Here is a 12,276-nt window from a genome sequence, read left to right on the forward strand (position 1 = left end):
AGCTGTGTGAGTGGTCCCAGTTCTCAGAGATCTCGGGGCGGGGCGGGGGGGGGGGAGGCGTTGGGGCAGAGCCGTGGTCTGGGGAGCACAGACTGCTAGACACCAAGCAAGAATGACAACCAAGCCTTCTGTGTCCTCATTACCTCTGAACGGTAATAACTCTGATGGCTTATGGTATCCACAGCTAAGCTTTTTCTTCTTTTTTTTTTTTTTTTTGAACTAAGGAAAAAGTCGTTTGAAAACAAACCAAAGTTACGTGGTCTCTTACGTGTATGGAGCAAACATGGGCCATTTTCAGGGATATGGAAGCTGATTTTCTGTGTAGGCCCCAGCACGGGAATTTGTAGATGTAGATCTTCTTTTAAAACAGACATTGTTTGTGGGGAGAATAATAGCCTGAGTATCTGGTTTGCTTAGTCACCCCAGGAATAAGTCCCATTAGTCCAGTGAGGCCTTGGTTCTGAGCGGGCTTCTCAGACCAACACTGACAGGAGGACAGAGCCATGAAAAAAGGTAGCTTTAATTAAATGTACTTCTTGTCTTACCAATTTCTTTTTCAGTTTGCAGTTTTCTTTATAAACCAATATGACAGCTCTCTTAAAAACTAAAGAAAGGAAAAGAAAAAGAAAAGTCTTTCATTATTTTGTACAAACTTTCTTCCAAGGTTGGACTATGGCTTAGAATGTTTTAATAGAACAAAGCTCTTCAAACTTATGAAGCTCCGAGATCCCACTAAACCACAGGAGTGAATAAATGGTGCTCTCCTCTGATATTTCAATGATGCAGAAATACCTACTTATTTAAAAGCAATCATCTGAAGTAGATCTTGGCGATTTTTTTAAAAATCCCTGTTTTGTTGTATCGAAATCTGAGGACATGGTGTTCATCTTGGTGAGAATACACTGTCTATAATCGGTCTTAGTGAGAATTAAGACATTTTGCAAATGCAGCAAACAATTAAGATAGCAGGTTTCAAAATAGCCTCGGGAGATCTGTTCCTGCAACACTTGGCCAGAACCAGTGAGCCCGGCAGAAGGGAGAGCAAGATAATGAGCATGCGGAGCGACAGCATCTTAAATAGTCGGAGGCTGGCTCTGTTAAGTCAAAAGCCATTACAGCAATGATTCCAGCTCCTTCTGAAAATCAGAGTTAGCTGGACTGGTGGCTCTAGAAAGATCTTCATTTTCACCAGCCTTTTTTAAGTTTACATTCTTTCAAATGGGATACTAACCAAACACCGTGAGTTCAAGGTCCTTTCTGGTTTTTCCTAGAGACAGAAATGGATTCAACCAGGAAACTGCAGAGTGCATCAGAAGCTCCCCCATGGAAAGTTCTGTTACCTGTATCATAAAAACGGGAGATGAAGACAGGGAGACCCCAGGGGTAGGTTGTCTCATGTTGGACAGTGAATCACATATGTATGTGTGGGGATTCCAAGTGCATTCAATGTGATTCTTATGGCCCCCGTAAACATGGGGCCTTTAAATAGTATAGGTTTTGAAAATATGAGCAAAGCATCAAACTTTGAAAAACAACATAAATAGAAAGGCATTTTGGTTCAGTGCACACATTATATGTAAATGGACATTGAGGTCCATCCAAAGTGTCACCACCCCGATCCATAAACTACACGGGGCCTGCAAAGATAAAAGGACCAACACTGAAACTGTCACAAAAAATTAAACTCCCGTTGTTTTCTGTTCTTGCCTTTCTCTACTGAAACTACGTTTTCTTATATGTAGACTTGAAAAGCTCAAGATTCTAATTTAGTAATTAACCAGAAAAGAAAAAAATAGAAATTGTCAAATTCCACTTAAACTAGTTCTGTAAGTAAGGAGGTAGCCGCCGAGGTCAGATATCTGGTTCTTTCTCCCTGCTGGCCCCACTTCCTGTATTCATCCTCCCGTCAGCTCGCGCCTTCCAGGTACGCGCCCACCTCTGGGCCGAGTCTTGCCTCACGCCCCATGGAAAGGGGGTGGGGGGTAGGGACATAAGCTTAGTGATATTTCTTGTTTTCTTTTTGTACAATGTTAAGGTGATACAAGGTTACATTCTTAAACCAGTATAATGAATTTTATGGTCCGTTTATACTTAAATGGTTTGGTTTACTGCAAGCGTTAAGATCAAAAAAAATTTTAGGCATATTCTCGTCTAGGAGAGCGCGAACACGGTGGCCTAGTTTGGAGACCGCCTATGGACGCAGTGAACAAATGCACTTAAGCCTCTCGGAATGCGGCAGCGCCGCTGACCTCCTTCTCTGTTCCACTCTGCTCTGCCACTAGCTGGTCGAACACGGTCCCGTAATCCTCGTAGATCTTTTGCATCTCATTGATGTGGCTGGCTACTTTTTCCATTGCCTTTAGCGCCTCTGAAAAATATAAAATCATTATTTTATAAATTTTGTTTAAGTCCTACCAAAAGCCGTAATGAAAAAGCTCAAGATTCAAGCCAGATTCAAGACCAGTTCTTACTAACCGAAGCATTACTCAGGCATGGCTCATACAGCCCACTGCAATCCAGTCACTATAATGAAGAACAATAGGACAATCTCCCACCTCCAGGTCTCTTTGAAATGAGGCAAAACACAGGTAAAAAGTATCACTAATAAGAACAGCTAACGCTGATCGAGCACCTTCTATGTGGCAGGTACTATAATGGGTGGTTTATTTTAATCATCTCATTTCATCCCCACAGTAACTGAATGACTGTAGGAGCTGTAATCAATCCCATTTCACAGATGAGGAAACTGAGGTGCGGAGGGGTTAAGTATGGTGCCAGACTTCTAAAGAGAGAAATAAGGAGTAGAGCCAAAACTGAAACCCAAGACTGACTGGCTATCAGATACCTGCCCTTAAATTCTGCCTCTCCTCCCGGGCCAAAGACTGGAACCGTGAACAACAGTTTGTTAGCAAGAACTTACTAATGTCTCTGTAAATGCCCCTAATGACCACAGCAACTGGTGGTATTTATACACGGTGCTTATTTATAACTTTCTACTTGGGCATGTGAGGGACAAAATGATTTTGTAAAAGTCAAAAAGCAAAATTTCAGGTTACCTATAAATTTAGTATTTTTTGTTATTTTGTTCTCCTGATTCGGTATTTTAATTCAGTTTGGAGGCAAATTTGGAAGGCAATTTTAAATATACCCATTTAAACATCATCTTGAGGAAAAAGGATCTTTTCACATTATTTGAATACTAATCATAATTTGTATCATTTACTTGTAGAATTTAACTTCCATGTAAAAAAAAATTTTGTCTTTGTTACTTATGATACAAAAGTATGCTTGCCATAGAAACAAGAGCCAGTTTAATTGAAACTCTTTTCAGTGTTTATTATTCAGTACTACTAATACTTATTAATAAATTTGTTACTCTACCCAGGTATTTTATTATAGGTAGACCACCTAGTTTTCACATACAGAGAACAAATCACTGTATGTCTGATGCAAACACAGCATCCCTTTAGGGGATACTCTACTTCATCTCAAACTGAGGGGCTCTGTGTATTTGACAAATTGTATCTTAGGCCCATAATTTCTGGGGTTGCAAAAGAAGACACATCAGCCTGGACCGTAAAGCAGAACCTGTCGCCGGGAGCTGGGCTGTGGAGCTGGGCTCTGCCCTGAAGTCCCCACAAGGTGGAGCCTCACCCAATGGATTCGATCAGCAGCACTGGGCAGCGCGCAACACACAGCCTCACAAGGTGGCAGGAAAACAGGCCCCATTTTCGGTTCCAGCAGCGCTGCTTTGCTAACCGAAGAGACCCAAAGTAACGGATTTCATCTCTCTGAGCTCAAATACGTTCTTTGAAAAACGAAAATGGAATCACCCCTCCAGAGGGGTTTGGGGCTCCTCCGATGACATAATTTTGCCCAAGTATTCTGTCCATCTGGAGGGATGGCCATATACCTAGTAGCTATGTGCACATACTAAAATGATATCTAAGCTTAAGAACCGTAGTCCTGAGCAGGTCTGAGAATTTGAAACGAAGCCGGGAAGAGAAGAGGGGCCTGGCAGGTTCAGCGGGTGGCGGCAGTCACAGTCCGTCCGCAGCCTGTTTTCTTACCTGTCAGGTGGTAGTGCTCCTCGCTCTCCTGGTCCGTCAGCGACACGAGCTCCTTGAGCAGCAGAGGGTACTTGAGCACCCTCTGAACCGGCTTGATGAGGTAGGACTCCAGGGTGGAGGAGTGCTGCTTGGTGGGATTCCGGGCATCCAGAAAAGCCTTGAAGGCTTTATCGGTTTTAGCTATAAGCAGGGGGATAATAGACCCTTAGAAGAGCACAGCCGGAGAAATTAAACCCTACTTCCTTCAGTTTTTTATGGAGTCACAGACCATCCACTTCTACAGTCATCCTAATGCCATTCTTTATGAAAACCCAAATGCTTCAGTGGGTCAGGCACCCAGCTGTCAACGTGGATTCAGCGTCAGAGTTGGGGGGGGGGGTGCAAATCCCATGAAAAAAGGGAACTTACGAGGCTGTCTAAATAGTACAGTCCGCACACCAAAGAGGAACACCAAGTTGAAATGTAGGAATGTCTGATTTTATAGGCATATTCACATGCAAACCCGTGAGAGACGGTTAGAGGTGCCTAAGAAGTGAGTTTCAACCAATTCATAAAGCCACAAAACAGTCTTATCCAGACCCTACAGCTACCCTGCAAAAGAATCATAGAGCAAAATAAACGAGTCATTTTCCCCCACCGTCCCCGCACAGATTGTTACTTATTCTATACACAAGGGGCTATCTTGTTTTCTTGTAAAACAAGTCGGTAAGCACTGCAGCCTTCACCCCCACAGCTCCGAGCAGTCCGGCTCACCGGATGTGACCTTCAGACCGCCACGGGCAGGGAAAGCTGCCTGCGTCAGCGTCTGACGTTATCAAGGGGACACCCAGGACCCCAACCCCGTTCAGTGTTGAGATGCCAATGGGACATGTCCCAGGGGCTCCTCTGGATGCCACCTGCTGACTCTGGTTGGCCATCTGTTTGGCATTCAGCCAATCTGAATGAAATCACACCCTCATTTGGGGTTTTGTCACAAAGGCAAAAACCTACAACTTCTAGGACATGTGGTACCATTTTGAATGTGACCAAAGTGGCTGCTGAGATGATCCTTCGGAACTGAGCAAAGCACTGGTGTGCTTTAATTTTACTGTCAGTAAGAAGGTGATCCTAGAGGAAATGCCAACGGGAGTCACATCTCTGTTTAAGCAAAAGTAGAGGAGGCAGATTTTGGCTGGGGCTTGTTCCCTTGAAGCACTTCAAGACCATTTCTTAACCGTGAGCCTGTCCTTCTACGATACTGTAAATATCCAGACTTAAACCAAATGGCAGAGTTGCATCAGTGGAACGGGCTAAATGCTCTGAGTGCTGGGGTAAACCTCCACTCGCCTTCCATGGTCGATCCTGTGGAGAGACTGTCGCCTGGTTCTGAGAGGGAAACACTGAAGGGCGACCTTCAGATAGAGCCTATAATGACAACAGAGAAAGGGGCTTGGAATTTAGTTGATGCAACTAAAAAAGTTCAAATAGAGACCTCTCCCCAGACATTGGCCACTGTCACAGGAGAGCGCCCAGGTTCCCTGGCTTCGGGAGAGCCGGCAAATCATCGTGGGACAGAAGGCATGAAGCCCTGTGTCATTCTACAGAAGGCACTCAAGTCCCAGGGGAGGTCATCTGTATCCCAGAAACGGATGACACTGTAACGGAGGCGGCTTCGGCAGGTCCGTGTCTCGCTCCCCGGTTCCCGTGAGCGACAGAGAGAACAGAGGCGGCCCGGTGACCTTTTCTGGAGACGGTTCCGACGACCCTGAGGCTCACGTGCATTTCCCTGAGCCGCCTTCCAGCGCCGGAGCCCGCGCCCCGCACGCCGCACCCCTGCCGCCCTGTGCCCGCAGCCCTGAGCTCGCCTGCTCCGGGCCCCGCCACCGCAAACGAGAATGCCCAAGAATGGGACAGAAAAACGCCTTCTGGGAGCGGCAGATTGGAGAACTTTAATCTCAGGTGTGTGGCCACGGAAAGCAGCCCCAGGGACAGAATCGCTTCCGGTGAGGCGGCATTCCTGGTCGGGGTGAGACAGAAGCAGACGGAACCGCACGTCGCAAAGCTCCCTACAATCCGCGTGCGGCTGAACAAGGTCACGGCTCTCATCAAATCCCCGAATCCAGCGCCAGGCTGGGCCGACAGGCCGTTACTGAAAGCCCAGGCGCTCCGTGCCCCCCCACCCCCGCCCCCGCACGATCCGGAGAGGGTGAGGTCCACCCAACGGGTCTCCCTGGGCGTCAAGAAAATGAAAGGCTTCAGTTAAAGCCAATAAAAGAAGATGATAAAAACGTGGAGAGACCAAGGGTGCTTCAGGGACAGGATGTGGACCCTTAAGTGTTAGTGTTTGCCTGGATCCGTCAAAGCGGCTTTAACTCTAGTTACCGCCCTGCTTGTGAGCGTGCTGCTGGCATCCGCGTGCTTCCTCGGGCCTAAGGAGGTTAGCGAGAAAGGAAGAACACAGCAGCTTATGGTTCCTGGGTTTCAGATCAAGGAATGTGGCCAAAAAAAAAAAAAAGAATCCAGAGGTAATTTAACAGCAGAGTGACACAAAGCAGAGAAACATCTCTGCTCTTAGGACACGTGTTCACTGTTACCAATAAACTGAAATAAACCAAGAATTTTTCCTCTAATGCCTGTCAATTTAAAGGTCAAGAACAGAGCATGATCCATTAAAACTGTACTTATCCCCACTTATTGAATGCAAATTCACTGTTAACAACTAAAAAAAAAAAAAACACAGCTATAAAGGTATGAGCAACTTACCTCGCTCTAGAACCTTCTGTACTTTAATATGATTAGCACAGAATCCGCTGTAGAGTTTAAAATGGTCCGCGTAATAAAGGAAAGAGCCTCCAAGGGAAAACAGCAATTTCTAGGAGAGGAAGGAAAAGTCACATTGGACATGGTTTAATCGGGGTCTGCTGGCTCCAGTGTGGCATCTGACTACTTTGGTGCATCCATGGCATCTGTCTTTCAGATACCAGAGCACTAATGCCTCAGAGAAATCACCAAATGAAATAAAGCCAGGACTGCCCCATTTCCACAGCAGACAGAGAACAGCCTGGCATCCCCCCAGATCTTGAGTTTGACTGAAAGCCTTCGGGCAGCAGAGCTGACACCACGGGCAAAGGACAAGAAAGAAAGTTCGACAAAAATACATCTGATAAAGTGGGATATGAACGATCTGGGAGGATAATCAATCAAGCATTACTTGGGACAGATGCTTTTGACTGTATCCTGCCCTGTCCCCTTTCTACTGTCTCGCACCTTTCCTTCCCTGGAGGGGCTCCTCACTAGTCACTGATGCTCACGTTGGAAACAGGGCTCCATCGAAGAACCACTGACCGATGCTTTTCATCCCAGCGTCACATGACCATGAAGATGCGAGATTAGATGCAGGGTAGGTGCTCCTGCTTCGAGCAAACTCCCTACATATCGTTCAGCAGATCTGAGCAAACAGTGTGGTGGACGTGCTCAGCCACCGGGCAGACTCTACATAAGTGTGCCACCCAGACTCTGACTACCAGAACCACTCAAGATACAAACGTGGCCGGCTTTTACCACCTGCCAGAGGAAAACAGTGCAATGAAAGCACTAAATTTACCTTGTCTATGGGCAAGGGACAGCAATTTCTTTTTCAAGGGAGAGTTCTGCACTCTACCCATTTATTTTTGCCTTAAGCCAAAGTCCAAAATACTTACTCTGAACTGTGAGGGAGTCTCAAGGCTGCTAAAGTCCGAAGATGCTGAAATCCCATCCTCCAGAGTCTCCAGAAACACCTTTTGAAATTCAAGCATCTCTGGCAAACTTCCAAAAAGGGACTCCATCTATATAAAGGCCGGGATCAGAAAGAGGGTATCAGCAATGAAGACCCAGAGACCACTCTAACACCCAGACACACAGGCAAATCCCAAGCTGTTCACCAGAAAGCAGCAGACAGAAGTAAATCCTTCAAAGAAGGCAGCGTATTCACTCCGTGACACAGTTTATGCACAGAGTTTTTACAGCTCTGGTTCTAGTAATTCTTAACCTTATAAATGGAGGGAACATTTTCAGGATTCAAACTGGCGAAAAATGGAAGGCACCAGAAAAGAGCTAATTACTGAGATTTAACATTAACAAGCCATGAATTAAAGAGTAACTTCTGACCACACTTTCTTCTACAAAAAGGACACTGACTGTCCTGCGCAGGTGAACTCCTGCCACTGAGCCTCACGTGACAGAGGCCACATAAACGGCTTTGGAGGCCACGCCTGGGTCCCTCCGACAACCCTTTAGTCCTGGATGTTCTTGGGGGATCAGCAGATAGAACCTCCGGGGAGGTCCACTCACAGGCAAACAGACTAACCTGTGTGTCAGTGGACAGGGGGAAGGGGACGGATTACCTCATCTTGGGTGAGAAAGGTCTCATTTTGAAGTGGCTCCAAGTATAATTCAAAGAGGCAGCTCAGATCCTGAAAGACGGAAGAAGGGAATCTTTATCACGTGTGTCTCCGAAATACCCAAGAGTTTCCAGCAACCCTGACCACAGCTCCAGACTCCCACCGGGAATGATGGATTTCAAGTCTGGTTGAAATTCATGACCCTGAAGGCGGTTCCTGTTATTTCTGACCTAATTCACAGAGGCTAATGGCACAGTGCACTCAGCAGCCGGGTCACCTATCCTGCTTGGACAGCCTGGTGGCAGAGCCAGGCTCCCTCCGTGGCCGATGCAGCGGGAGCATTCATCTCCCTGCGAGAAGGTGAGTTCTGGCGCAGCACGTCTGTCGGGCGTGACCACACCGGCCAGCTCACCCCGCTTCCTCCTCTGCCTCAGCGAGCACGGCCACAGCCCCACCGTGGAGCTGAGAGGGACGGGACAAGATCTGGGAAGCTCCTCAACTTCGGGGTTGACGCATTAGCAGAATTTCAAGCTCCCGTATTCGAATGCAAGAAAAAATGCCCAAGGATTAAGAGCAGTCATGATGTTTATAATCTAGGCCATATTGGAGTCTCCAGTAAACCGGGCTCCAGCAGTGCGGAATAGTGGGAGTGGACGGTGTTTATAAAACTCTTTAGATAAAGGGGTGATTTAATAATTTGAAGCCAAGACCAGGATATAATTTTGTAATAGGAAAGGTTTTTTTCTTCTTATTTCATTTATTCTGAAGAATTTTCAGTATGAAAATGCTAGAGGTAATTGATTACAAAGTCCACTACTTTGCTCCCTCATTTCACAGGGGAGAAATCTAGACCTGAAGAGCTCTGTTAGAGCCGAAGCCTCCAGAACCTTATGGCATAGGTCCCGGAACAAGTGGACAGGCCTGTGATGCCTTTTCCTGTGTCGCAACGAAAAGCTCCCTGGCCTTCCCTCCCTCACCACCTTCCACGGCGACTGCTTCAGAGCAGGGAGATGCGAGAAGCTACTGAACCGTATCTCAGCGAACACACCAATGCTCACAGTTCCAAGTTGCATGCAGGGATCAAGGTTAGATGAACAGGAGGTAAAATCCCGTGTTAAATGTCAGCCACAAAAAGAAATGACAAAATGGAAATGGTGTGTGTGTCAATCACGAGAGGCACCCGGTGCTGGTTATTCGGTCAGAGCCAGGGCCGGGCTGCCCTCCTTCCTCGTGCCGGCGGGGGCTGCTCAGGACTTACACACCACGAGCAGGTGGGCGCCGAGCCGCGGGGCCGGACAGCTGCAGCCCTAAGAAAACAAAGCGCAGGTTTCTTGCAGGGCGAAGGGTCCTCTCTGTCTAGCTCACCCCGAACATCCATCTCAGTCCTCCACCAGCACCTCGGTGAAACAACCGTCCCGGTGCCGGGTGGCCGAACGGCACGGGAGGACCACACCGACGAGAGCCGTAGGAAGTCTGAACTCCGCCCTCGCCTCTGCGGGTGACAGCTCGTGTCCCCCTCCCTCACGGGGCCGGAGGGTCTCTGAAGCCTCACACCGCACAGCACACAGCTGCTCTGGAAAGGCCATCATGATCACAGGACGGTCCAGAAGCCCAGTCTGGGCTCCCCGGGGTTCACGTCATCTCCCCACAGGAGATACTGGACAAGACGTAACGGGATATGGAAGTAAACTGTCCACTCTACGGCTTTCCTTTCTCCCCTCGGGACCAAAAGAAGGAGCTCGGGGTAGTTCTACCTGTGAGTAGGCCGCCCGTCAAGTCCAGATAAAATGACAGTAACACTGACGGAAGGGGAAGCTGAGACTTGTCTTGTGCAGGAAGGAGGTGACAGCCGGGTGTGCACACACGGGTGTGAGTGGGAGTGGAGGGCACCCCGAAGGCCGGGCCGCCACCCGGGGCCGAGCCTGGTGGGACTCCCAGCCCCTGCCCTGCGCCAGCTGCCGCTGCCAGCCCCGGCCGAGCACGTGAGCTTCCAGCAAATACTGAAAGCAGAAGAACCCGGTCTCCCCGGGCTCCGGCGTCCTTCAGGAAAGGTTTCTCAAACTACTGACTGGGGTCCTCGGAAACATAAATGAATTCTTCGGGTACTGAAGTGTCTGGGCACGTATCCCTCTGTGCCGGGGTGGGAGCGGCCCTGGGATGACCCGCTGCTCCGTCGTGGGACCTGTCCCGCACGGCGACGGCCACCAGGCAGGTGTGGGGGCCGCACCAGCAGCCGCTTGTGAGCAGGTCGCTCCCTGGTTCCTCAGCCCCTCAAGTCCTCTCCAGCGCTCTCCTGCTAAACCCCTTCCCACAGAGCGCAGGTGACAGACTCCCTTCCCACAGAGCGCAGGTGACAAACCAGAACATCTGTTTCCATAGCGAAAGCTACCTTGGTAACGCAGTGAGCCGAGCACGGATTCTCCCAAGCCCTCTCGGCTTGTGGGCCCTCTCGCACCCCCCCCCTTGGGCAGCAATCCGCTGCTTCCAGGAGCAGGCAGCTCAAGCACAAGTGCTGGGGTTCCGGGGAGCCCTGCCGACACACAGCTGGCCACCCCCGGGGAGACCGAGCGGGGAAGAACACGCGGCCCCTTCCGTTACCTTCACGTAGGACTTCTCCGTGTCCATCAGCTCCTGGATGACTTTTCGGAGGCGATCTGCATCGGAGAGGTGGCGAGCCAGCGGCCGCGGAGGTGGGTCCCGAGGCCCCCGAGGCCCTTCCATGCCGTCGCTCTGCGTGTCGCCGAAACCCCTACACAGCGCGGCGATCTGTTCCGCACTCTGAGAGAGGGCGAGACGGGGGGATCATGTAGGGGACGCGCTCCATTATCACGGGCCTCGCAGCGGGGACACAGCCAGCGGCTGTCTCCGCCCAGTGCGCTCTCGGCAGTGTCACGGGGCGAAAAGCTAGGCCCACTGGTCTCACTCATTCACCTGGTGCTTTTCTGTCGCCCTAAGAGCTGTGTGGCACATGGCTGGTTGGTACTGAAACCAGCGAACACGGCACAGGACTAGCCGTCAGTTTAACAGACTTGAGGGCGCTCTCAAAGCAAGCTTGTGGCTTTCTAAGAGCACACTGAGGAGCCTCCCGGACAGAACAGCCGTGGGAGCCTCCAGAATGGCATGGCACCCCAAGGATTTTAGGATGGCTTGGCCACAAGGCACTTGCAGCTCTGCCCTCAAATCCAACCACGAGCTCTGCAGTCTCGCGCCAAGTAGCAGAATACGAGTGAAGAGGTTAGAGGTGCTGCACATGCTGGGGATGGGCGTGAAGGGAGGGACGTCCTCTACCCTGCGGGGTGCAGAGTTCCCCCACCCCACCCCAAGGAGGGCCCAGAAGTGAGCAGGGGATACAGCAAAACCCAGTGAGTGCCAGAGAAGAGGGATGAACCGGCTTGTGGGAAGCTTCCTGATGACAGCGGGAATGGAATCATCCAGACTCAGGGACAAGAGGAGTCAGTCCCCCAGCCGTCAGCACAAGTTCCTACTTTTAAGCACAGTAATGGAAGAGCCTTCTCAAGGGGAGCCCGTTTGTATGGTCCTGCCCAAGGCCGGGGGTTTGAAGTCTCGAATGTGTCTCCTCCCATATGTTTCCACAGTGCTTTGCAGTGTCATCAGATTACCCTCAGCGTCTTTTTACTTCTCTTTCTCCTTCCATCCCACCCGCATCCAACCTCCGGCCCGTCTTACCACCCACCAGCGGGTAAGCCTGTCTGGGGCAGGGGCCTTTCCGTGTCACTGCCCCGAGCGCCCAGCTCAGGGGCCGGGGGCCCAGCCGGCGCCCCACGCACCTCCTCACCTCCCCTGCGCTGCCGTTGTTTCAAGAGACAAAGCAGCATGGCCCAGTA

The 12,276-nt window shown here is 49.8% G+C and overlaps 1 protein-coding gene across 8 annotated transcripts in view; it reads right to left on the bottom strand.

Annotated features, from left to right (window-relative positions):
- Window positions 1-12,276, bottom strand: part of TIAM2 (TIAM Rac1 associated GEF 2) — a 228,988-nt gene that overhangs the window by 4,608 nt on the left and 212,104 nt on the right. For all 8 annotated transcript variants that reach the window (XM_036112076.2, XM_078054538.1, XM_078054539.1 and 5 more), the window contains 8 exons: window positions 11,030-11,209; window positions 8,435-8,503; window positions 7,751-7,876; window positions 6,813-6,921; window positions 4,071-4,250; window positions 2,250-2,368; window positions 1,232-1,340; window positions 546-604 (listed from right to left, as the gene is read on the bottom strand). In XM_036112076.2, the coding sequence (XP_035967969.1) occupies window positions 546-604; window positions 1,232-1,340; window positions 2,250-2,368; window positions 4,071-4,250; window positions 6,813-6,921; window positions 7,751-7,876; window positions 8,435-8,503; window positions 11,030-11,209 (951 nt within the window). The remainder of the gene's footprint in view (window positions 1-545; window positions 605-1,231; window positions 1,341-2,249; window positions 2,369-4,070; window positions 4,251-6,812; window positions 6,922-7,750; window positions 7,877-8,434; window positions 8,504-11,029; window positions 11,210-12,276) is intronic.

The sequence above is a fragment of the Halichoerus grypus genome, chromosome 9 (assembly GCF_964656455.1).
Source record: "Halichoerus grypus chromosome 9, mHalGry1.hap1.1, whole genome shotgun sequence".
Classification (NCBI taxonomy): domain Eukaryota; kingdom Metazoa; phylum Chordata; class Mammalia; order Carnivora; family Phocidae; genus Halichoerus; species Halichoerus grypus.